Below are 26,638 nucleotides of genomic sequence, written 5' to 3'. Positions count from 1 at the left end.
GATAGAATAAAACCGGCGGCCTATAGATACATTTTGTTCCATCCAAGATATTTTTCATTGTCAGTTAATGTCATAGGCCTGCCGGAAGAGGGCTGTCTTACAGGCCCTGCGGAATTGCCCTAGATCCCGCAGGGCCTGCACCTCTTCCGGCAGCTGGTTCCACCAATAAGGTGCCGTTATTGAGAAGGTCCGATCCCTGGTGGATTTTAGACGGGCCTCCTTTGGCCCGGGGACTACCAACAGGTTTTGTGAACCTGAGCGTAGTACTCTCTGGGGAACGTGTGGGGAGAGACGGTCCCTAAGGTTGGCAGGTCCTAGGCCATCTACGATCTTCGGATGAACGTGTTATATTCAGTAACACAGAGACATGCGAGCCCTTATACACTGAGTTGTAGAGATTGCTTTCAGAGACCCATGCATACTTACAGTAACAGTGGCTAGCAGGCCCTCGGGTACATTGGCCACAATAATACCAATGAGGAAGATGATGGAATGCAAGACTTCGTAACCCATAGAAACAGCAATGATGAAGAAAATCACTCCAATGGAAACAGCTACTCCTGCCACTATGTGGACAAAATGCTCTATTTCAAGAGCAATAGGTGTCTTCTCATTCCCTACTCCCGAAGCCAGTGAAGCAATCCGTCCAATTATGGTGCGGTCACCTGTGTTGATGACCATGCCCATAGCAGCTCCTAAAGAGAAAGAGTTGATCTTAGTAAAGAGCTGGCTTCTTTGCACATCTGGGTAGTAATGCCACAAATTTTCTGGGTTCTTTTAGATGCTTTTCTATGTTTACTTTAGCATAGCAATACACTGGGGGGGGGGAGGAAAAGGGCCCCATCAGAGGAAGGTATCAATCTCATTTTCTCCCAAACTTTATCAATACAATTCTGCTTTCTATTGGTGGATCTTTTGGGCTGTCCCTCACCCCATGACACATCCAAATTGAATCAAAAAGAGATATGTCTTCCAGGGTTCTTTGGGGTCAAATTTCCACATTATTTTCAGCCTTTCCAACGATACAAAAAGGTATGGGCTCTTTGATTGTTTGAGTTTCAAATTTAATGATGCTTCATTAGAATTGCATTTGAAGAAACCACGTAAGCTTCTGCTGATACAAAGGAGAGGAAACCTTGCAGCCTGTTTCTGTAACTTGCTATACCCACACCTTGATGCTGAAGATATTGACGGTGCAATCCTAAGGAGAGCTACTCCAGTGTAATGCCATTCATTTCAATAGGCTTAGGCTGTTGTAACTCTGCGTAGGATTCCACTGCAAAAGACATGAAGATACCATAAGGCTGCCATAACTTTACACAGGCACAAAATTTGTCCAAATATTTTGACTTCTATATGTTATACACCCATACCTTCCAAGCAAGTTGTGGAGTAGAAAGCAATGTTTTTGGTCTCCAGGGGGTTTTCGTGGGTGAATTCACTGGAGCGGGATTGGGGTTCAGACTCCCCCGTGAGTGAAGAATTATCCACCTGTTGATCAAATTCCCACATGTGATTGGATGAGTTTCCATTGTGTGTACTCATTATTACTCTGTTTGATGTGGAACTTCAATCATTCTGGTGGCAAGTTAACCAAGCAGTTAACCAAGAAATAGTACAACTTTGTCATAATAGGGACACATTCCTGGTTGCACAAATCAAGCCAGGCTTGATTGCCTTTAATCTGATCAGAATCTCAAGATTCTTATCAAATAGCTAGATTTTTGGTACTGTTACTTAGGTTACGGAAACTGCATTTCAACTAGGTTTCAAATTTTAACTTTTTATCTTGTATTTTGTATTCAATCTTTTTTTTTTTACGCCTATATGTATATGACTGGTCTAGTGACTATAATAATCAATTCCATTCAATAAGAACACCGTGCACAGGTTTAACCTTATCACAGATAGAAGGCAAGTAGTACAGGTATCTTTTGTCACTTGTTACCAAGACTAATAATTACTCAAATGCTTTATTTGCTGCAGACGGTAATAATCTAAAATTAAAGAGCAGAGAAACTATCTGGGTGGGTATCGTAGACCTTCCCTCACCTCAGACATTGGAGAATATGAAACACTGTGGGGGGTGTAGAAAAAGCCTGGCAGGAACTCATTTGCATATTAGGCCACACCCCTTGGCATCACCATTGTTTTGCACCTGGCAGGAACTCATTTGCATATTAGGCCTCAACATCTGCCGCCAAGGCAGCCAAAACTGCGTTCCTGTGCATTCCTGCTCAAAAAAAGCCCTGTGAAACACTAATATAGATTCATGGGCCAGGAAACTAACTGGGAGCCAACATAACATTATGCTCTGAGCAGCCAGATTCATTTCTTAACCCAGAAGCCTCACTCTGAATTGGTGCCAATTTCTGAGCCTTTTCTCAAGGCAGACGCATGTAAACAAATGCACCATTCAAGCTGGTTAAGGTGATGTTACCTCAACAACTGATTATGCAACAGCCCAAAGGGAGAGACAGCCACCCACATGACTTTTGTTATGACTTAACGAGCCAATCCACCTAGCTGTGGGAAGATTCCTTCTTGTAAAACTTCAAAAGGGAGTTGTGACTATTTTTAGGTACAGTTTCACTTGGCGGCTGGGCTGTCCTCTGTTTTAGTGCATGGCTGGGTCTCTAGTGTGCGGGGAGATGCATTTGCAAGCAAACCAACTTGTTTTCTTTCCTGGTTCATTATCTGGTTTTGTTTTTACCTTACAACTCTGACTGGTGATTATCCGGATGTCAGCTGGTATCCTGTCACCACCTTTGATCTCCACAATGTCTCCCACCACGAGCTGATCTGCTGAAACTTCTTTTTTCTCAGAATCTCGAAGGACTAGAGCTTGCTAGTGAGAACGTGGAAAGGCAGAAGGCTCAGTCGCACCCTTGGTCCAATTGCTGTACATTTCCAGCTAAGATAATTCTGGGTGATCTACTTCAAAGTTGTATAATTTTGTGGGCAAAGTAATGGCATTTTGTTTTGCTATCCACAAGTCAAGACCATGCAGTTCTCAACAAGCAGACATATACATATATATATACATTACAGTCACCTATAGTCAAACAATATAGATGAAGTTTCAGTCCATGAATGGCGAAAAACCTTTCCAGTCCAAAAACAGGTGTTCGACAAATATAGTCCCATAGAGAGTGCTTTCCTCCTTTCTTCCACTAGCCCATGGGACTTCTCTTGAACAAGAGACAAAGCTCCCAAATAGGAGAGAAGGATCCCTGAGCTCGACTTGCTATTCGGATAGAAGCAGTTCCGTGTCTTCCTCAAGAGCTCCATCCTTTCTCAATTAGTGTCTCAACCAAGTTTCTTACAAATGAAACGCAGTCGCCTCCAGCAATCACATAGAGCATAAGCTTCACCAGTATCCTTAGGCTGTTTGCTGAGAATTGCATGGCCTTTCCATTGCTTTTGTCTAGCTTGGAGACCATGGAGCCTTGTGTTTTGTTAACTTATCCACAAGTCAAGAGCAAGCCAGCATTACTTAGGAATAAAGGCTGATTTATCCAGTGGGCAGAAGAGTAAATTACCTCTGGCACGTTACTTCCTAGGACCCAAAGCAAGGCCGGTAATGACTCCCCCACTCCATTGAGGCTGACTCTCAGCTTTCAGACACAGCAACAGAACTGACGTTCCTACTTCACAGCAATGCCCTCCCCACTTTATAATTTACCTGCAGCCCACCATTGCCTTCAAGAACTCTTGGGAGTAAGAAGAGCCTGATAAGATCTTTCATTCAATAATACTGTGTTAAGTCAACCCATTTTCCCGATTCACTGCAGGATGCCATTGGAAGTCATCACCTGATTCTTAGTCCAATGGATCTGTTGAGCAGTATTGGTCACTCACCTGTGGTATCATTTTCTTGAAGCTGGCCATGATGTTGGTGCTTTTAGCTTCCTGATAATAAGCGAACATCCCAGTAAGGATAACAACCAGTGCAAGGACCACACCCAGGTAGAGCTAAAGGCCAAGAAGATTCAAGTTAGTTAGAATATAACACTTACATTTTCTCACCTGCAGTACAATAACTATATAACAAATTCAAGAAAAAAAATGAGCCTGAGAGAGAAGAAGATGATATTGGATTTATACCCAGCTCTCCACTCCAAAGAGTCTCAGAGCGGCTCACAATCTCCTTTACCTTCCTCCCCCACAATAGACACCCTGTGAGGTGGGTGGGGCTGGAGAGGGCTCTCACAGCAGCTGCCCTTTCAGGGAAAACCTCTGCCAGAGCTATGGCTGACCCAAGGCCATGCTAGCAGGTGCAAGTGGAGGAGTGGGGAATCAAACCCGGTTCTCCCAGATAAGAGATCTATGGCTGACCCAAGACCATTCAGCAGCTGCAAGTGGAGGAGTGGGGAATCAAACCCGGTTCTCCCAGATAAGAGAGCTATGGCTGACCCAAGGCCATTCCAGCAGGTGCAAGTGGAGGAGTGGGGAATCAAACCCGGTTCACCCAGATAAGAGTCCGCACACTTAACCACTACACCAAACTGGTGTAGCGTTGTACAGTATGTCCATAAATGAGAAGCACCACTAAAAGTTACAGACAAGAATGTTACGTCTCCCGCCCAGATCAAGAGAATTGTTGCCAAAAACAGATGATGAAAATACTGGAAGAAAACTTCAGGAATCTGTCTGGCATAGAGAAGCTTCAATCATTGTTAAGTGGCTTAAAAAGAGATCTAAAACGACACGAATACTGGTGCTCATGTGATAATTCAAAATGGACACAGAAACACCACATGGAATCTATCCACGAAAAATGCAGAAGTCACATGACGTCATGCTGCTTACCTGGTTAAATGCGCCAGGTTTATTCTGAGCAAGCAGAATCCCGAAGGCGATCCAGCAGAGGACAGCTCCGATCCACAACAGGATGGAAAACCCTCCTACCATCTGCTTAAGGAACTTGATGATCTCAGGTGTCGATTTGGGAGGAGTGAGCGCATTGGGGCCATCTCGGGCCAGAATCTCTGCAGCTCTTGCACTCGAAAGACCCTAAAGAGGATAAAGAACATTACTAGAATGAGAAATTCTCACGGAGCACAGCAGTATGCTCAAATGTCAATCCTGGATGCTGGTGGAAACATTGACTCATTTATTTAAATGGATCACCCACCCCAATCCTAAAGACTGAGAACCAAAGATTTAAGTTCCAGTAGAACAACTGATCAACTGATGTTGTAGCATCTGCGTTTCTTACTACAATCACATTGTATCCATAGATTTTTTTTTTAATAAGATTTAATCAGGATCAAAATCTATATTGTATGCAATTCCTGAGATGTTGTTTGGTGCAAAAGGTATTCAAGTCTCCTCATCTCTGCCTCAGGAAGTAACACATTAAGGTAAGCCTACATCAATAGGTCATGCTTGAAAGACTACTTTATAGATTGGGTGTAGCTGCTGACTTGCATGAGGCTCTTTAATGTTCTTGACACCCTGTGCTATTTCAGGAAACCTGTTCCCCTGAGGAATATAATGTTGTTGGTTTTTTTGTCAGGAAGAGAAAGGGGGGGTCCGTCATTGCACATTGCAATGTTGCAAATAAATTGTCCGCTTTGACTTTTCATTTGCCCGCAGCCCTGTTAACGGTGACATCCTTTTGACTCTGATGACTATACATAGATCGTTGTATGTTTCAGACTGTGGAGCGGGGGGAGGAAATAGGCAGTTGCTTCTCCTGTTGAATGCACATTTGTTGAACAAATCGGGTGAGGATTGCTTCTCCATAAATTGTTGCCTGGCTTCCTGAGGTATCGTTCCTAAGGGTGTTCTTTCAAAGTGAACTTGTTCTCTTTCCAGCCTTGACTGTTAATTGTCTTGGACTCATGCGGTTAGTCTGTAGCAGGCTCCAACTTCCTGACCTTATGAACTGCTTTAGGTGCTTAGGATCATGATTAGAGGCACAGGTTGCAGTGTTAGGACAGCAAATCAATAGCAGTGGTCTTTGAATCTTTGTCTTGTCAGAATGCATGTGCATCAAACAAGGACTCTTTGTGTGATATCAGTCCATCCAGGGCACCAGAGACTCAGGGGGGAAAAAAGGATTAGATAGAGTCAGGGGTCATTTTGTAGGAAAAAAGGTGGTGGAGCTCATTAGCATAGCTCATTAGCATATCCCCCCAGCTAAAAATGACTCGATGCAAGAAAGGAGAGCCCCAGACAAGTGAGGCCTGCTTGGGCTCGCTAGAGATCCAGCCAGCCCAAACAGGCCTCACTAGCCTGGGGCTCGTCTGGGCTGCCCCCCTCAGTCAAAAGGCCAACAAGCCACTCTCCACCCAAAATCACATAAGTGGAGAAAGGGTGGTGCGGGCTTCTCCAGGGATTAATGATGGCTGCTGGGGGCGTGGTAAAGCTCTTGGTGGCTGGCTGGCTGGCTGGCTGCCCGCTCTCCTATTCCAGGGATTGTTATGCAGCTGCATCTACTATTCAATGGACAAGGTAGGTGGGGAGGAGGAGGGGGAACCCTCAGAAAGGTTCAAGAGCTGCACCTGGATAGAGTCATGGAGGAGAAGTCTTTCACTGGCTACTAGCCATGGTGACTGAGGGGACCCTCCGCATTCAGAGGCACTAATCCTCTGAATCCCAGAGCCAGGAGGCAACATAAGGGGAAGGCTTGAGCCTCTGCCCTGTTGCTGGCCCTCCAGAGGAACTGGTTGGTCCTTGTATGAGACAGGATGCTGGACTAGATAGACCAGTGGTCTGATCCAGCAGGGCTCTTCTTATGTTCTTAAAAGCTAGGTATGTGGCTTGATTGTTTCTGATATTGTTTCTGATACTGAGGAGCCAGGCAGTTCCTGCTGACTGGAGATAATAACTGACCCACCTCCCAGATTTGTGGTTAGGGTTTTGGCTCAGATGTTGTAGCACCAGCTGCTAGTCGCAGTCCCATACCCCAAACGAAGACAAAAATCTGTTTTCTGTTGTCTCTTCACTTACTTTGATAACACTGGAGCCATATTTTTCTTCCAGTTCTTCACTGCTAAGTCTGTGGTCATCCTAAAATAATAATAAGGGGGGAAATATAAGTTTAAAAAAAAAACAGGCATATTGCTCCTGGCTCTGTTTGCATTTTAGAACATCGTGGTGACAGCCGCTGTTCTACATAAGGATGGATGAACCCATCTGAGAACATTTTCCAGAGCAAAGCTTTCTTTAAAGGTAAAGGTAGTGCCCTGTGCAAGCACCGGGTTGTTACCGACCTATGGAGTGACACCACATCATGATGTTTTCTTGGCAGACATTTTACAGGGTGGTTTGCCATTGCCTTCCCCCATCATCTACACTTGACCCCCAGCAAGCTGGGTACTCATTTTACCAACCTCGGAAGGCTGAGTCAGCCTTGAGCCGGCTACCTGAACCCAGCTTCCGCTGGGATCAAACTCAGGTCGTGAGCAGAGCTTGGACTGCAGTACTGTAGCTTTACCACTCTGCACCATAGGGCTGCTTAGCATACTTCAAAATTCCACAGCGATTTCCCCTGAAAGTCACAGTGGACGTATGATGACCTCATAGGGTTTTCAAGGCAAAAGACATCCAGCTCTGGTTTGTCATTGCCTACCTCTGCACAGCAACCTTGGATATCTGTAATGGTCCCCCATCCAAATACTGACCTGGGCTGACCCTGCTTAGCTTCTTTGATCTAACGAGATGGGGCTAGCCTGGGAATCCAATCAGGAGAACTGTGAGTTTACTTTAGGTGAAATGGAGTGGCAGCTGCCAGTACAACTTGCTCAGGATGGGATGGGAAATAACATGCGACTCTTCGGCTGCTAACAGACAGGCAGTTTAAGGCGACCCAGAGACGCCTTAGAAACTGACTAGAAAAAACCATCCAAATGAGCACATCTGCCACCCGCCCCCATCCCATATGCTCCCTGTCCTACGGAGTCCCCAGAGCAGCTCAAAAAGCTACCAGTTTCGAAGTGGTAGCAAATATCTGAGCCACATGCTAGTCGCCTCTTTGGCGTCTGAACACAGAAGTGCACAAGCAAGGTGCCTTGGCGGTATGAACCTGTCAATCCGCTCTAGGTGCTCACTGGTATTCTTTTTAAAAAAAAAACTGCCTAGAGCACGTGTGCATGTGCACATAAGCACTAATATGTATGGGAGGGAAAGAAACCCAAACCCCCCAAGGGAATGGTATGCTGCAGCCGTTTGACTGCACCAAGGCACCCCATGGGCAGGATAGGGAAGCCTCATGCTGGAACATGTGGACAGTTTGAGACACTTCTTTTTGAGCCTGCCTGATCAGGGACACCTCCCATGCGCCCCGAACTGCCCTCCAGTCATGGGTGACCCTTTGCAACTGGTTCAGGTGGGTAGCCGTGTTGGTCTGACGTGGCCGAACTAAGTTTGAGTCCAGTGACACTTTTCAGACCAAGAAAGTTTTATTCCGGATATAAGCTTTCATGTGCATGCAATGGACTTAACGGTGCCACTGGAAGCAAACTTTGTTCCTCTGCAACTGGTTTAATTGAATATGTAAAAATGAGTGGAGATGTGTCGAGTACTGAGCTGAAGCCTAAGTTGGTTGTAGAAGGGAGGAACCCAGCATCTAAGCCTGTTATCTGTAGAGATTAAAGCAGTTGTTTGTACAGGCTCTTCTTGGAAAGCACCATGTTCCTAGGCAGCTGCCTTAGTCTTCCTCTAGTGCTTTTACACAGCTTAATCTGTTACAGGGAAGAAGAAGAAGACTGCAGATTTATACTCCTCCCTTCTCTCTGAATCAGAGACTCAGAGCGGCTTACAATCTCCTATATCTTCTCCCCCCACAACAGACACCCTGTGAGGCTCTCTCAGAAGCTGCCCTTTCAAGGACAATTCCTGGGATAGCTATGGCTGACCCAAGACCATTCCAGCAGCTGCAAGTGGAGGAGTCAGGAATCAAACCCGGTTCTCCCACATAAGAGTGTATGATGACGTCATTTGGAAGTGACATCATTGCATTGGGAATGTTGCAAGGAAGGCATTCTGGTTTTTAGGCTATGGTTAAATTTGGCTAAACCACAGAGTTTGCCCCAAAATCAGAATGTCCCCCACACAAAAACCCAACTTAGGGGAGAAGATTCCCTCACTGGCCAGCTGATCCATGGCAGGGAGAAGACCCTGAAACAGCAGGGATCCCCTGCTGAGACCTGGAAGTTGGCAACTCTAATTCCAGGAGAACTCTACCCCCACCTAGAGGTTGACAGCTTTAATCTCTAACATCTCCACATACAGAATCTCAGGCAGAAGGGCCCTCTCTGCCTGAAACCCTGGGAAGTTCTGGCCAGCCAGAGGGTAGATGGGTTAAACAAGCTAGATGGATGTGATACTCAGTAAAAGGAAGCTCCTTGTATTAGTTCACATAGCTCAATACCCCAGTATGGCTTACATTAGAGCAGACCTGTAACCTTCCAAGTCAAACTGCTTGCACTGGCTGACTTTCTGGAGCTTCAGGAACAGAAGGGATGCCAAATGGATCCCAGCAAGCTGTGGTATATTTATGTATATATTTGTTGTGGCTCTTCAGACATATTGGCTAATTGGGCTTTTTTTGTAGCAGGAACTCCTTTACATATTAGGCCACACACCCCCTGATGCAGCCAATTCTCCAAAAGCGTACAGGGCTCTTAGTACAGGGCCTACTGTAAGCTCTTTTAGGATTGGCTACATCAGGGGGTGTGACCTAATTTACAAAGGAGTTCCTGCTACAAAAAAAGCCCTGATTTTGAACGCATGGTTTCCTTGCAGCTTATAGCATTTAATGACACAGAATCTTGGACAAATGGGTGGATTCAAAGCACTTTTTTTAAAAAAAACTATTTAATATATATTTGCAATGAAGTCATGCTTTTCCCTATCCAGGGCTTTTTTTTTTGTACATATTAGGAACTCCTTTACATATTAGGCCACACACCCCTTGATGTAGCCAATTCTCCAAGAGCTTACAGGACTCTTAGTACAGGGCCTACTGTAAGCTCTTGTAGGATTGGCTACATCAGGGGGTGTGACCTAATTTACAAAGGAGTTCCTGCTACAAAAAAAGCCCTGTCCCTATCACTGAAGGAGGAATAGGAAAAAATATATATACACACATCTGTCTCCAAAACAGCAAGAAGGAAGGCAAGATTGGCTCCCTGAAAACCCTCCATCTCACGACCTTCAAGTACCACCTGCCTTTCCATCTGAGGAGGCCCAAAATGCACAAAGGCTGAGTAAATGTGTCATCCTGCTGCCATGGAACCCTGGCAGCTGCACATAGTGCACAGGTGTGAGTGCTCAAATCTCTGGGGTTGAGGGGAGGGAGTGTCTGATGCACTAATGGGAAGCAAACAGGCACTCCTGCCACCCACCTCAGTGCCAGGGCATGAGGAAGTCTAAAGGACAGCGGGAATCAAACGTGGAGAATGTCCATCCTGTGAGGAGGAAAATCTCCTTCTGGGACTTAAAAGAAGATTGTGAGAGAAACATAATGTGCCTCCAAACAAATGAATAAGCCACTGAAAATGGCGCTGCCCAAATTGACACTGTGAGGTGGATTTGAAGGCACAAGCACTCTTTACTTACAGAAACTATGCAAAGTCACACAGGTCTATACTTGCAATAATATCGGGACAGCATTGTCTTGCAGGAGTGATCTGTCATAGTGCAGAATATAATGTAGGTTGCCTGGCGCTTGATGCCAGGAAGGAAGAGGTTCCCTTCCCACCATTAGGTTGCATGAGCTGAAATAGGGAACTGAGAGATTACAGCCAGGGTTTTTTTTGTAGCAGGAACTCCTTTGCATATTAGGCCACACTCCCCTGATGTAGCCAATCCTCCAAGAGCTTACAGTAGGCCCTGCACTAAGTGTCCTGTAAGATCTTGGAGGATTGACTACATCAGGAGTGTGTGGTCTAATATGCGAAGGAGTTCTTGCTACAAAAAAAAAAAAAAAGCCCTGGAGACTAATATGTGCTTACTTAATAAAAAATGTGATTAGTATTTTAAATGATTTTGAATGCTGAAAATCACTACAACAGTGCGGCTGCAGTGCAGTCTAAAATGACACTGTTAGTTGGTCGGGAATAAATCATTTAATGGTAAATAAATCATCCCTGCTCAAGACTGAAGATTCGGCACTGTAATCGGGCAGACCTTTTCCCAGAAAACTGCAAGTGAGGACTTCGGTTTCATCCTATGTATTTAGCCTTGTGTTAAGAGAGATGAGCAAGGAAATATTTGTAGAAGATGCTGTTCGGATTTCTGAAGGCACTCACCAAGTCCAGCTCTTTCTTGAGGTCTTCGGTCTTCTTGCCTTTTTGCTTGTCCTCTTTTAGATCTTTATAATTTTCCTTTTCATTGCCGAGGTCTTCTTTTTTCAAGTCTTTTGTTCCGTGGATCTCAACTGAGTAAATGTCAGGCTTTTTCTGAAATGCAATCAGGAAAGTAGGTTGGCCTCGTTTTGTGGATTTTAATTCATTTTTTTTACCTCTTAGGCACAGAAGCATTTGGGGGGAAACTCCGGGAGGATGGAAATTAGTCCATAAATTACCTAATGCTTGAAAGTGTTTCTTAACTAGGATTGACTCATATCTTCTCTCTCGCACAGCCAGCCAGCTTGGTATAGTGGTTGAATGTGGCAGACTCTAATCTGGAGAACCTGGGTTCGATGCCCCACTCCTTCGTGTCCAGCCACCTGAGTTCTCTAAGCCAAACCTATACCTAGCCCTCCACAAAAAGAGCTAGAGCTTCAGGCTGCCAGACAATATTTGGATCTCCTGGCTATATTACACTCACTTCCATAGGATAATGAATTACTTTTTCACACACACACCCCTTATAAAAACCCTTCAAGGCTCTAAAGCTAACATTTTACAAGCTCACAAGTATATATGCACATTGACCAAAAAAACTGCACAAGAAACCTCGATGCAATGACATGATCAAATGAGCTTTTTGTGTTTGTGTTCTGCACACGCGGACATGTAAGTCTGCACACGGGGATATAGAAGTCTGTAGATCAAATAGAATGATGGATCACTAACTCATCTATGCCTCTTTGCAAAGAAGCTAATTTGAAACCTCAAACACTGGGAGAATTAGGTGGAGAAAAGGTAATATTCATATGTAGGGTTGCCAATCCTCAGGTGGGGGCAGGGGATCCCGCATCAGGATCATCGGAAAGCAGGAGGGGGGAGGAATGCCTGCTGCACACTCCACTATTTGCTGTGGAGACCAATTCCCATAGGGAATAATGGAGAATAGATCGGTCAGTATCTGAGGCTCTGGGGAGGGGGCCTGTTTTTTGAGGTAGAGGCACTGAATTTTCAGCATAGTATCTGATGCCTCTCCTCAAAACACCACCTCCTCCCATGTTTCAAAAGGATTGGACTAGGGGGTCCAAATCTATGAGCCCCAAAAGGAGGTGCCTCTATCCTTCATTATTTCTAATGGAGGAAAGGCATTTAAAAGGTGTGCGGTCCCTTTAAATTCCCATTGGAATTCAATTGTGCTTGTTACACCTTTGCTCCTGGCTTCAGCCCAATGTCTCTTGGCTCCACCCCCCAAAGTCCCCAGATATCTCTTGAATTGGACTTGGCAACCCTATATATGGTATGCTAAAATCTTAAGTACATAAGCAAAAAACATGTTCAATCAGGCCAATGACTCATCCAATCCAAGACTCTGTGTCACACAGTGGCCAAAAAGTAGGTGCCATCAGGAGGTCCACCAGCAGGGTCAGAGTTCCAGAAGCCCTCCCTTCTACATACTCAGAAGCAGGGCTTTTTTGTAGCAGGAACTCCTTTGCATATTAGGCCACACACCCCTGATGTGGTCGATCCTCCAAGAGCTTACAGTAAACCCTGGAATAAGAGCCCTGTAAGCTCTTGGAGGATGGGCTACATCAGGGGTGTGTGACCCAGGAGTAGAATTCTAGCAAGAGCTGCTTTGCATATTAGGCCACACCCCCTGATGTAGCCAGTCCTTCAAGAGTTTACAGTAGGCCCTGTACGAAGAACCCTGTAAGTTCTTGGAGGATTGGCTACATCAGGGGTGTGTGGCCTAATATGCAAAGGAGTTCCTGCTACTAAAAGGGGGGGCCCTGCTCAGAAGTATGAACCTACTATTTGACCATGCTTGAATGTATCTCAGAAGGGAGGCATCAGTGATTGTAAGGAGTGCCATGTAAAAATTTTGGATCTCCATGCACTGTGTCAACAGAAAGTTTGCTCATGCACTTCTGAAACTTCATTCGCTGTTCCATGATCTCGTTTGCATACCAGGTATGCATCACAAGGGCACATTGCAGTTACATAAGGATAGTCAGATCCCCAATTTAGTAAAAGATAGAGAACATCAGATTAGGGATGCCAATCCCCACGTATGCATCCATGAAAAATCAGCCTCAATTATGATAAAATTAACAAATTTATACAAAATACTTCCTACATAAGCAAACGATACTTCTTATAAATACAGATACAATATAGCCCGAACCCAAAGTCCTTTCATTCAGTGCCAAAGTTCATTTCTTTGTGGTGGAAGTCCGAGGAAGAAATTAAACAAGCCGTGAAGCAGGAGTCCGATGCTTAGACAGTCCTTTCAGCAAAGACAGGTGTGAAGACGATAAGCAGCACAGCGCAATTTCGCAACAGGGAAGTGCATATTGGCGTGTTTCACACGAGGCTTTAACAAGCTTCACCAATCTTGAATACTGCATATACAGCAATAGCTCAACTTTTTTTTTCTGCAGATTAGAACAGTCGAATGAAAGGACTTTGGGTTCGGGCTATATTATATTTGTATTTATAAGAAGTATCGTTTGCTTATGTAGGAAGTATTTTGTATAAATTTGTTATTTTTTTCATAATTGAGGCTGGTTTTTCGTGGATGCCTTTGGGCTTTGTTCTTCCTTCACTTTTCCACGTTACTCTTTTGGTTACTCTAATCCCCAAGTGGGGTCAGGGGATCCCTCAGTTTAGAAGCCCTCCCCCCCCCGCTTCAGGGTCATCAGAAAGGGGGGGGATGTCTGCTGGACACTCCATTATTCCCTATGGAGACAGGTTCCATAAGGTAGGGTTGCCAATCCCCAGGTGAGGGCAGGGGGTCCCCCGGTTTGGAGGCCCTCCCCCCGCTTCAGGGTCATCAGAAAGTGGGGGGAGGGGAGGGAAATGTCTGCTGGGAACTCTATTATTCCCTAGGGAGATTTATTCCCATAAAAATCATGGAGAATTGATCCGTGGGTATCGGGGACTCTGGAAGGCTGTTTTTTGGGGTAGAGGCACCGAATTTTCAGTATAATATCTAGTGCCTCTCCCCAAAATACCCCCCAAGTTTCAAAAAGATTGGACCAGGGGGTCCAATTCTATGAGCTCCAAAAGAAGGTGCCCCTATTCTTCATTATTTCCTATGGAAGGAAGGAATTGAAAAGGTGTGCCATCCCTTTAAATTTGATGGCCAGAACTCCCTTTGGAGTTCAATTATGCTTGTCACAGCCTTGATCTTGGCTCCACCCCTAATGTCTCCTGGCTCCACCCCCAAAGTCTCCTGGCTCCAACCCCAAAGTCCCCAGATATTTCTTGAATTGGACTTGGCAACCCTACCATAGGGTATAATGGAGAATCGATCCATGGGTATCTGGGGTCTGGGGAGGTGCTGTTTTCTGAGGTAGAGGCACCAAATTTTCACCATAGCATCCGGTGTTTCTCCTCAAAACACCCTCCAAGTTTCAAAAAGATTGATCGATTGATTTTATTGAATTTATATCCTGCCCTCCCCACTAAAGCAGGCTCAGGGCGGCTCACAACATGCAACTTACAATAAAAACATCTAAAATTAAAAGCATTAAACAGTTTAAAATAATTTGGTCCAATTCTATGAGCCCCAAAAGAAGGCGCCCCTATCCTTCATTATTTCCAGTGGAGAGAAGGCATTTAAAAGGTGTTCAGTCCCTTTAAATGCGATGGCCAGAACTCCCTTTGGAGTTCCACGTTGCTTGCCAAAACCTTGTTTCTGGCCCCACCCCCAATGTCTCCAGGCCCCACCCCCTAAGTAATTGGACCTGGCAACCCTACATCAGATTCTGCCTTCCATCCATTTCTGCATCTTTAATGTATCACTTTGTCCTTCTGCTTTAAATTGGGGGGGGGGGGGTGGGAATCTATAGTATTATCATTAATTTATTTCTTTATTTATTAAACATGATCAATCCCGGCTCTTGCTGGGCTCTGAGCGCTGTGGATACTATTGCATTGTAAGCGGGACTTCCACACAACCCCTGAACGCCTCTTGCCCTGGCAGCTATTTCTTCTTTCAGAGCAGACGCAAGTCACCTAACTTAATTTGGATAGCTAAACCATTCGGCTATCTAGACCAATGCTTGTTTTTTATCGCCGCTTTGCTAATAGATGATGCTCCGGGGACAGTCTTCCTGTTTTCTGCGAGCTTGTCAGCTTTTATAGACATAACTTTGCCGTTCATAATTGCCCTATAAATTGCATGCCATTCCGTAGAATGACAGGTATTGGCTGACCCAATTTCTTTCCAGATTCTTTGAGGATTATACTACTTGGCTTTCAGAAAGTGTCACACTCTCTGATTGAAGTTCAAGTCACAGCTTGCTTATTGGCACGGGAGCTCAGCTCTGAACACGGGTGCACTTAAATACGTCTAATTTGCTGCTTTTAATTACCACAGTAAGTTGTGGATTAAACTCTTTTTCCCCGTATCAGTTTTTTTCAGCCATAACCCTAGACGTCATTTGATGCAACTCACCTCCTGCCCCAGTTCTAAGCCAACACAGGACCACTTCTACCAACATTAAAATAAAACGTCTGCAGGAATTCCGTGTAATTGTTGCTAGTAAAACTGATTTTGTCACCTCAAAAAAAAAAGAAAATCAGCTACATATCCAAATCTCCTTCTTTGCACCTAAAATGCCATCCTATTTCTGCCACCTGAAATTATGAACATATGAACATATGAAGCTGCCTTATACTGAATCAGACCCTTGGTCCATCAAAGTCAGTATTGTCTTCTCAGACTGGCAGCGGCTCTCCAGGGTCTCAAGCTGAGGTTTTCCACACCAATTTGCCTGGACCCTTTTTTTGGAGATGCCAGGGATTGAACCTGGGATCTTCTGCTTCCCAAGCAGATGCTCTACCACTGAGCCACCGTCCCTCCCCAATTAATTCCCAGATGATGCTTCTTAGCAGCCACTTGTCCATCCATTAAAACTATTCCACTGTAAATAGATGACTCTTGAAGGAAAACTGTAAACACCGAATCAGTTTTATGTGATACAGCTCTTAGCACCCTATTTGTGGCTATTTTGGTGGAGAGTAGAAGAGCTGATAAAGCAATTTTGTGGACTGTTGGAAATGTGCCATTACAGGCAGATTCTTGGAGGCTAAATTGAGGCTCCCGAATTATCCTGTTGACTCAAAGGTTATAATTAATCACTATGTAAATCAGGATTGTTCTTTCTGTTTGACATTTCAGCTTAAACTGTATGATTTGTATAATCAGAAAAGACGGGCTGCGGCTCGGTGGTAGAGCGTCTGCTTGGCACGCAGAAGGTCTCCAGTTAAAGGATCTGGCAGTAGATGAGAGGAAAGATCACTGCCTGAAACCCTGGAGAGCCTTTGCCAGTCTAAATAGACATTACTAACTTTGATGGACCAAGTGTCCGACTCAGTAGAAGGTAGCTTCAATGGGTTCATTGGATAACCAGCTTGGTGGCCCCAACGAGGCAGAAAGGCAAAGTCTAAATGTCGAAAATAAACTCAGAACGCTTATTTTTATTATGTGGATTAGGTTTTTCCGTGTTCAATATTCCTCTCCTTCCATGCATTTATAATTTAAATGATAAAAGCGAAGCAAGAGTTTACTCTCCTGCTGTATCTATGTAAAATGCCATTCAAATCACCACACAGGTGACTTCTTCAGTTATCTGCTCTTAACATATGAGTGCATTGGGAAACCAAGCACAGGTATGTTCCAGTCAGCTGTTAGCTATCAACTGCGTTAATCCTATGCAGGCTTTCTTGGTGGTAAACCCAGTCACAGTCATACCAAAACTGCAGGAACGCATACACATGAATACTCACCTTTCCCATTATAAACTTCTTTCTCCTTTGCCCAAGTGGAAGAAAGGGCCTCTTGCAAGCCAATAAATAGATACCAAGGATGCTTCAGCAAAAACAAACAAAAAAAGCTTTTAAAAAAATATACAATCAGCAAGACCCAAGGAGCTATGAACAAGAAGCGGTGATGGAATACAAGGCTCGCTAAGGCCCCGTAGCCTTCTCCCAGCAGGAAAGCCAATGTTAGCTGGAATCTCCTCTCCACTTAGGCATCCTTCAGGTAGGACAGGTTCACCTTCTAGAGCCTGTGGGAAGAGTCTCTCTCTTACTGGCCCTTATGAATGTTGCTTGGCCACTCCTCCTGCACTCTGAAGCCGGCCCATTCTCTGCTGCACTAAACAGTAGGTGGAAAAATACCACAGTAATAGGCATACAAGTTCCAGGTCAGATTGCTTCTAATTATGCTTTGCAATGTTTGATCCCGCCACTGGCTTGTAGGTTTGTCTTGACCAGGACACGAACTTCCTTCAAGGCTTCATTTTTGACCCCTGACAGAGATATATATAAAAGGAAATCCCACAGGCCTCGACAGTTTCCTTTCCAGAAATGCTGACATCTGTAAGGAAAGATGACAGAGACATCGTTTTCTGTGCCATTCAAGGGTTTTGCGGAATGTCGTAGGTTGAGGGAACGTATTTTAACTGTAATAACGACGTGGTTCCTCTACATAATGAGTTCAGTTGTGAAACTGAGAAAATACTTAATATTCTTTTAAACTTTTTTTCACTGAAAGCTTTAGCCCTGGTTTTTACAAGCAAGAGAAATTTCCAAGAGAGAGTTGTATTTTTTTTAAAAAAAAATAGTTATCTTACATTGTTCGTGATATCTCAACACGGAATGGCACTTCTGGGACAAGGGGGTGGGGGGTGAGATTGTTATCAGGAATGAGAAAGAGTCTTTTAAAACGACTTCTGACATTTAAACAAAGCAAGAAGCGTCGGTCTAAAATGGTGTAGATCGGATTTTTTTTAAATTCATGCTAGAGTCATCGAACAGAAGAAGAGATTAAATCACTGTTCAGTATTCTGAAATAATAGGAAATTACTTTCTTGCCGCTGCGGTTTAATTTTTCTTTTCAGTGCAGGTTGTGTTTCTGCTTCATCAACTATTTTGTGTCCCATTCATTTAAAATTTATTTAGGGAATGCATATCTATTAATGTTTCCAAGCAACAACGCAAGCTATTGTCAGATTTGTAGGATTCAGAATCAAACGTTCTGCATATATATGTAATTTGCACTTCATCAGCATATGTCCCTTAGTTTAATATTCTGCTGATATCTTTGATGTGCTGTAAATGAGGGGCCATGACTTAGTGGCAGAGCATCTGATTGGCATGCAGAAGGTCTCAGGTTCAATCTCTGGCATCTCCACTTAAAAAGATCAGGTAGGAGGTGACAGGAAAGACGTCAGCCTGAGACCCTGGAGAGCCACTGCTGGTCTGAGTTGATAATACGAACTACGATGGACCAGTGGTCTGATTCTCAGTATAAGGCAGCTTCATGTGAATTAATATTATTTTGTAACAATTCTTTGGAATGTGGTAGTGTCAGTGTCTTCCAGGGTTGACTAACCATTAGTTTTGTTAGTAACAAAAATATGACCAATCATATATTCATGCCAATGCCATCATTTTAGCATAGTGCAACAAATATGCCATAAGATAATGTCCTCCTAAAAGCAATAGTGACAGTGCAGAAAATGATGGAATTTTTCTGTAATTCTGGCTAAGGCAACAGATTTTGAGTCCGGAAGTTCCCAGTTCACATTACATGTCTTCAGGGCTTTTTTTGTAGCAGGAAATCCTTTGCATATTAGGCCTATTCCCCCTGATGAAGCCAATCCTTCTGGAGCTTACAGTAGGCCCTGTAAGAAGAGCCCTGTAAGCTCTTGGAGGATTGGCTTCATCAAGGGGTGTGGCCTAACATGCAAAGGAGTTCCTGCTACAAAAAAAAGCCCTGCACCTCCTCCATGAACTCGCTTTATGCAGACTTTTGCTCCTTTAAACCTCAGTGCCCTGACCTGGATGGCCCAGGCTGGCCTGTGAGGCAGTTTGGCATAGTGGTTAAGTGTGCGGACTCTTATCTGGGAGAACCGGTTTGATTCCCCACTCCTCCACTTGCACCTGCTGGAATGGCCTTGGGTTAGCCATAGCTCTGGCAGAGGTTGTCCTTGAAAGGGCAGCTGCTGTGAGAGCCCTCTCCAGCCCCACCCTCCTCACAGGGTGTCTGTTGTGGGGGAGGAAGGTAAAGGAGATTGTGAGCCGCTCTGAGACTCTTCGGAGTGGAGGGCGGGATATAAATCCAATATCATCATCTCATCCAACTCCAGAAGATCAGCAGGGTTGACTATGGTCACTACTTGGATGGGAGACCACCAAGGAAGTCCAGGGTTGCTACACAGAGGCTGCAATCACCCGCACTAAGTAATGCATTTTCAATCCACTTTCAATGCACTTTTCAACTGCGTGAACTGGCAATATCCAGTAGGAAAGTGCTTTGGAACGGGATTGAAAGTTCATTATTGTGTGTGTGTGTGTGCGATTGCAGCCAGAGGCAGGCAATGGCAAACCACCTCTGTTTGTCTCTCGTCTTGAAAAAAATCCTACACGATTGCCATAAATTCGCTGCAACTTGATAGGGCTTTCCACTACCAGCCTCGGTACCCAGCATGGGGATGATAATATTGGTGTACTTTTGTGGCCATGTGATGATAGCGGAGAGGATCAAGGACAGCCATCTGTGCAAGGAAATCCTACACGATTGCCATAAATTGGCTGCAACTTGATAGGGCTTTCCACTACCAGCCTCGGTACCCAGCATGGGGATGATAATATCGGTGTACTTTTGTGGCCACGTGATGATAGCGGAGAGGATCAAGGACAGCCATCTGTGCAAGGGAAGAGATGAAAGGAGGGAAGCAAGGAAACTTTCAAAGGAAGACCCATTCTGATCTTCTTGTCAGGCAGAAAATTATTCTACCAGCATAAGAAATGGGGCATTGCGGCTTGCGAGGGCCCATGCGCTTTCTGATAGATGTACGCCAGCCTGACTTTGCAGTTTCCCAAGCTCCACCCAAAGAGATAATTGCCTGCTCTCTCCTGTGCTGGTGTGATATCTCAGGTTGGCTCACCTTGTCAGCATCAATCTGCGGCAGCAATCATTTGCTCATGAGCACTCCATAAAGTCCAGATCTAATAACATTTAGCATTTATGTGGCACTTTCAAGTGTTCAAAGCACTTAATTATCTTGTAAACCTCTTACGGGAGGTGATTGTTTTTATTCCCATACGGCAGATGGGAGGCTGAAACAGAGGGTGGCTTACCTAAGACTACTTAGGGCACTCATGGCGGAGGCTAGGTTCAGATGAAGATTTCCTGATTGATCAATTAGCTGAAAAGTTTCACCAGATTTCAAGTAATCCAGTATATGGTTTACTGGACTCAAGTTCTCAAGAACTGCTACAGAATACTGCAGACCTATATTCTAACCCAAGGGTGCCGAACTCATTTCTTAAAAGGGCCGGATATGATATAAATGAGACCTTGTCGAGCCAGGTGGGGCTATGTTGGGCTGGGCCATGTGTGTACCTATTTAAGATTAGGTAGCAGAGACATAAACTTTTTAAAGGACACAGACAAACACGATGAAATATTTTTTTTAAATAAAAAAACCCTTAAAACATGCTTAAAACATTAGCACTTGTTGGTCGTGAAGGTGCTTTCTTTGTATTTCTCCCGTGGGATCCAGGGAACTGGGCAAAGGAAGCTCTGGCTCTTTCCTTCCTTCTTCAGGGTACCAGGACGGGGAGGAGCCTCAACCAATGGAGAAAATCAAGGTTTTGCTCTGTAGCTCTGCTGTGTGATTGAGCAAGCCTTGCAAAGCAAGCTGAGATGTAGAAGGACGCAAGAGAGAGGGAGAAGGAAACAGACAAGAACCAGTTGTTCAGGGGCCTGATAGAAGCCCTCCAGGGGCCTGATTGAGCCCCCGGGCCGCATGTTTGACACCCCTGTTCTAACCCTTTTCTGCCACTTTCAGAACATCTCAGAGAATTAAGAAACAGCACATCGCATCCTATCAAATGGTTATAGATCAGATAAGAAGGGATCACATCACATCCTATCAAATGGTTATAGATCAGATAAGAAGATTACTTGATCAAAGTGAAACTCCATCTAGTTCAGCAGTGTGTTTCCAGATCTGGCCTGACAAATTCTTCTAGGAATTCTTTGAGCAGGTGATGAGCTCAACAGTCATCCCTATTATATAAATCCATAGTATCCGCTGAATATGGAGGTTCCAGGTATCTGTCATGGCTACTAGCCATACTACCTATAGCCATACCTATCTTCCTCAAATATATCTAATCCAATGATATTCAGTGACTCAAGAGCCAAACCACCTGTGGCTTTTCTGTGCACCATTCTTTAATATGGCATCTATTCAACTAGGTGAGCTAGGCCCTTGTCCAGTCGGGGTCATCGTTGGTGGTTTGTTTAGGCTTACCAAGCACCCATTTCCAAAGGGCAGTTCCCCATCACAGCACCCATATCCCCATCCTTGCTGATGTTTGCAGCAGGAGAAAGGGGAGGAATGGTGTCTGATCCAGAAATGACATAGATGTTGGCTTGCATTCTTGCACACACCAAACCCAATCTCTATAGTTTTTATCATAGAGTTTGGGATGGGAGCTGGGAGCACTGGTCAGAAGTGTTATCATTTCTGGGTCAAATGCAACCCTCAGAAATCTCCCACGGTTTGTAGGAAGGATCCTGGCAACCCTAAATTGATCTTGATACGCTCATTGCTGTCCATGGTAGAAGTAAATGTCACTTTTTTTTTTTGGTTGATGGTCATTGCAAGTGTGGCTTTCTGTGAGTACTGCTGATCAAATCCTTATTAAATGTCAAGTTATTACCATTACCATAGCTTATGGCTGTCAATTCTGTATGTACACTACATTGTGTAACAAATGCATGTAAAAACATTCTTTCCAGTTCTAATGGAACCAAATTATCCCTCATCCCTACAGTGCCAATCCATGCATTCGTGAGAATGGCTGTTTCATGCATCAGTTCTTGGGACTACAAAACCCTTGATGCAATACGACTGCAAATGAATTGTTCGTGCCTCCCCCCCCCCCCCGCTCCCCGCCCCCCAAAAAGGTAGGGCTTTTAATTATAGACTGTGACTGATAATACTGAATGAACAGCCACATGGAGAAGACCAACAAGAATTCAGTTAGCAGGATGGATTCTCTGTAGAATCCGGAAAAGGAGTTTTACCTTCTTGGATCTACTGTTGATCAGTTTCATTTAATGATCTTGAATTCCTGTATTATGAAAAAACATCTTTTTTCTGTTCTCTTATCCTGTGACTGTTAAAATTTATGCAGCAGATGAAACTTTTTAAAAGGAAATCCATGTGTATATTGTCTACTAGAACATCCCTTTCCACATGTTTGCTCACATTTTCAAAAAATTAGAAAGAGTAATGGAGCAGGGTTGCTTTTTGAAAAGGCCATGCTGTTTCATCTCGCAAGGCTTGTTCTTCTGAATATTTAACAGTTCTTCTTTATATCTGCTTGCCTTGGAAATAACTTAATCTGACCAGTTAGTAATATTTTTGTTGCCTAAGGATAACTGCTACTCTCTGCTTTTCCTCTTGAAATCAAAGAAGTGTTTTATTGTTTCATGCTACTAACAGTTTTGTCCTCAAACCCTTTCTTTGTTCACCTTTTTAGCTTTGTGGTTTTCCCACCCATGCCTTGTTCAACAAGACTTGCATATTTAAAGAAGTTTCATTGCCTTTTTTATGGCTTGCTTGTATCACTGTTTAACTACATTGGAATCACTTTGGACTTTTTCATGCCATTTGTGTGTGTGTGTAAATATTATTATTTCCATACATTCTGAGCTTCCACTGAGGTGTTTTTAAATAGCCTCCAACCCAATGTGACCTTCCTGATTCTCCCCTTCCACTTCCTTCTAACTAATTCCCTCTTCTGCAATAACATGTGACTGAAGGAAATTTCAGCATTACTTTTCCAGCTATTTCGCAAAGGGTTGCCAACTCCAGCTAGGAAAATTCCTGGATATTTGAAGGTTATACCTAGATAAGCCCCCAAGTATATATGGCACTGTCGAATTGTCCTTTAAAATCAGAGTTTCAGTTACCTTGTGAAACTTCTACTGATTTTGGTAAAGGTGAAATCAGGTTAGAGCCACACTATAATTAGCCCAAAGCAATGCAAATTATGTGTGAATGAATAATGGCATGAGAGTGAACTGGAGTCCTTTTCTTACTTCCTAAATCCCTGATTCATACTTCCTAATTCCCATGGGATGACTCAGTGGTGGCACTGAAATCCTAGTCAAGCTGGTGCAAATGAAACGTGGGTGAATGAATTGTCCCATATCTCTTTTCTCATTATTGAATTAGGACCTTCGTGAGGGAACTGATGAAGGTGCTTATAGAATATGAACGGGTAACTTCCACTTCAATGTATCTGAAGAAGTGGGCATGCCCATGAAAGCTCATACCTTGAATAACACTTTGTTGGTCTTAAAGGTGCCACTAGATTCTAACTTTGTTGAACATATGAACATATGAAGCTGCCTTCTACTGAATCAGACCGTTGGTCCATCAAAGTCAGTATTGTCTTCTCAGACTGGCAGCGGCTCTCCAGGGTCTCAAGCTGAGGTTTGTCACACCTATTTGCCTGGACCCTTTTTTGGAGATGCCAGGGATTGAACCTGGGACCTTCTGCTTCCCAAGCAGATGCTCTACCACTAAGCCACCATCCCTCCCTAACATTGTTCTCCTGCTTCGGATCAAGATGGCTGCCCAGCTGGATCTTGCTTACTAAAAAAGGTAGGTAAGCACCAAGTTGTTACTGACCCATGGGGTGATGTCACGTCACAACATTTTCTTGACAGGTTTTTTATGGGGTGGTTTGCCACAACATTTTCTCAGCAGACTTTTAACGGGCTGGTTTGCCATTGCCTTCCCCAGTCATCTACAACCAACAAAGATTTCTTCAAGATATGAGCTTTCATGTTCATACAAACTTGGGGGGGGGGGGGGGGCGGCGATGAGAGTGTAGCAATAAGTATGTCAAAATAGATGTGTGAAGGTGTCCTTCTTAATTGCTGAGAGTAATAAACTGAGACCCCTCCCCCTAATTATAACCAAACAGTGACTACAGAAACCTAGAACAAAGCAGTAGACAAGTACACCTTTTAAGACCAGCTAAGTTTTAATTAGAATGTAAGCTTTTGTATGCTCTTAAGCAGACTTCATCAGACAAAATGGGAATGGCAAGAAGCAATTCTTAATATAAGTGGGCAGTGTGGAATCATGGGAATGTCTTTAGCAGATTAAAAGGAATCACAAATAAGGATCTGTGTTTGTTAGTGTAGGACAAAACAGGGCTGAAAAAACTTTGGAGGGTGATAAAAAGCAGACTGCTGTCTAGGTGCTGGTGCCATAAATCTAGGTAAAATTCTGGCTTTGTTAGTTTAAATAGAGGGCATGGTTTCTCAAGAGATTATAACATCCATATAGTTTGCCATAGGATGGGTTGGTACTGTATATGCAATAAGACAAACAGCCCATATCCACCATTTGAGTATGTCAATACAAAAAAATAAAAAACCTAGAAACCTAGCTTGTTATTGCTGTTTGGCCTTTGCATATGCCAAAACATCTTCATTAAGCTGTAGGCTGATTTGCTATTCACCTATGTAAAGGCTTCCTTATCTTTACCTATCTTTTCATATTCTGAGCTAGCTATGTGAGAATACAGTGAACTGTACTATTGCTGCACTTAGAAGAAGCAAGATCCATTTGGGCAGCCGTCTTGATCCGAAACAGGAAAACAAAGTTAGAATCTAGTGGCACTTTTAAGACCAACAAAGTGTTATTCAAGATATGAGCTTTTGTGGGCATGCACACTTCTTCAGATACATTGATGTGGAAATTATCTGTTCATATTCTATAAACAGATGCCTTTTCATAGATGAATAGCAAATTAGCCTATAGCTTAATGAAGATGTTTTGACATATGCAAAGGCTAAACATCAATAACAAACTAGGTTTATATGGTCACTAGGTCACTGTTCAGTTATAATTAGAGGGAGGGGGTCTCAGTTTATTGCTCTCAACAATTAAGAAGGACACACATCTGTTTCCTTGAGTCCTCCCTTACAATGGAGGCCCAGGTAGCAGCCACTATTAGATCCGCCTTTTTTCATCTTCGGCAGTTGCAGCAGTTGGCTCCTTTCCTGGAGCACAGCGACTTAGCAATGGTGATTCATACTACGGTCACCTCAAGAATAGATCACTGTAATGCTCTCTACATGGGGCTACCCTTGTTGCTGACTCGGAAACTACAGCTAGTGCAGAATGCTGCGGCATGGCTGTTAATGAGGCTCCCCCGATGGGAGCACATTCAGCCAGTGCTGAAAGAGCTGCACTGGCTACCTATTGTGTTCCGAGTCCGTTTCAAGGTGTTGGTATTGACCTTTAAAGCCCTTTATGGTCAGGGACCTGTCTATCTGCGGGACCGCCTTTCCCCATATATTCCCCAGTGAGCACTGCATTCAGGGACAAAAATATCTGTTGTCCATCCCTGGACCAAAGGAGGCCAGGTTGCGTTTGACACGAGCCAGGGTCTTCTCGGTGGCAGCACCAGAATTATGGAATGCTCTCCCGGAGGCCATAAGGGCCCTGCAGGACCTTCCTACGTTCCGCAGGGCCTGTAAGACCGAATTGTTTCAACAGGCCTTCGATGTTTAAACCGAGAGAGAGCTGCCACCTGACATCAGTAAAGTACTCGGTGATCACCGTCTAAAAAGCAGAACCGCCAATATAGTAGTGATACAGCACCGTGAAATAGTTTTTAAAAATTTTTAATTGTATTAATGTTTTATAGATTTTATTGACATTGTTCTTAATTTGTGTAAATGAATGTTGTAAGCCGCCCTGAGTCCGCTTGCGGAGAGGGCGGGATAGAAGTTTAAAGTAATAAATAAATACATTTTGACATATTAATTGCTACACTCTCCCCCCCCTCCCCCCAAGTGGGCATGAACATGAAAGCTCATATCTTGAAGAAATCTTTGTTGGTCTTAAAGGTGCCACTGGATTCTATTTTGTTCAGCAAGCAAAATGATTCTTTAGGGTATTCAGTATGGTCAGCTCCCCAGCTCCATGTTTTAAATTTGGCCCATTCAGATGATTCTTGTTTAGCCAGCACTAATAACTTCCTTGATTGGGACCACTGACACAGTGGGCCTTTTGTCAAAGCTGGATAGGAGAGAGAAGAAACATACGTTTTTGACATCTTCGAAGCTGCTTCATACATTTCTCTTCCTCTCCCTTCTTTGCCCTCTGATGCATGCATAAGTGGCCCAAGAAGCAAAAACAGCAGAGTGAGTCAATAGTGGAGTGTTTTTTTGAAGTAGAGGCACCAAATTTTCAGCATAGCATTTGCTGCCTCTCCTC

The 26,638-nt window shown here is 43.9% G+C and overlaps 1 protein-coding gene across 1 annotated transcript in view; it reads right to left on the bottom strand.

Moving 5' to 3' along the window:
- ATP12A (ATPase H+/K+ transporting non-gastric alpha2 subunit) overlaps window positions 1-17,202 on the bottom strand; it is a 37,707-nt gene extending 20,505 nt beyond the window's left edge. The window contains exons 1-8 of the mRNA XM_060250885.1: window positions 17,097-17,202; window positions 11,265-11,414; window positions 6,961-7,020; window positions 4,813-5,016; window positions 3,862-3,975; window positions 2,714-2,848; window positions 1,374-1,491; window positions 427-695 (exon numbers count right to left, since the gene is read on the bottom strand). Of these exons, the coding sequence (XP_060106868.1) occupies window positions 427-695; window positions 1,374-1,491; window positions 2,714-2,848; window positions 3,862-3,975; window positions 4,813-5,016; window positions 6,961-7,020; window positions 11,265-11,414; window positions 17,097-17,105 (1,059 nt within the window). The 5' untranslated portion in view covers window positions 17,106-17,202. The remainder of the gene's footprint in view (window positions 1-426; window positions 696-1,373; window positions 1,492-2,713; window positions 2,849-3,861; window positions 3,976-4,812; window positions 5,017-6,960; window positions 7,021-11,264; window positions 11,415-17,096) is intronic.
- Between the last annotated feature and the right edge of the window lie 9,436 nt (window positions 17,203-26,638).

Source organism: Heteronotia binoei, chromosome 12 (assembly GCF_032191835.1).
Source record: "Heteronotia binoei isolate CCM8104 ecotype False Entrance Well chromosome 12, APGP_CSIRO_Hbin_v1, whole genome shotgun sequence".
Taxonomy (NCBI): domain Eukaryota; kingdom Metazoa; phylum Chordata; class Lepidosauria; order Squamata; family Gekkonidae; genus Heteronotia; species Heteronotia binoei.
Note: the sequence above shows the minus strand (reverse complement) of the source record. Positions and strands in the feature narration are given on the sequence as shown.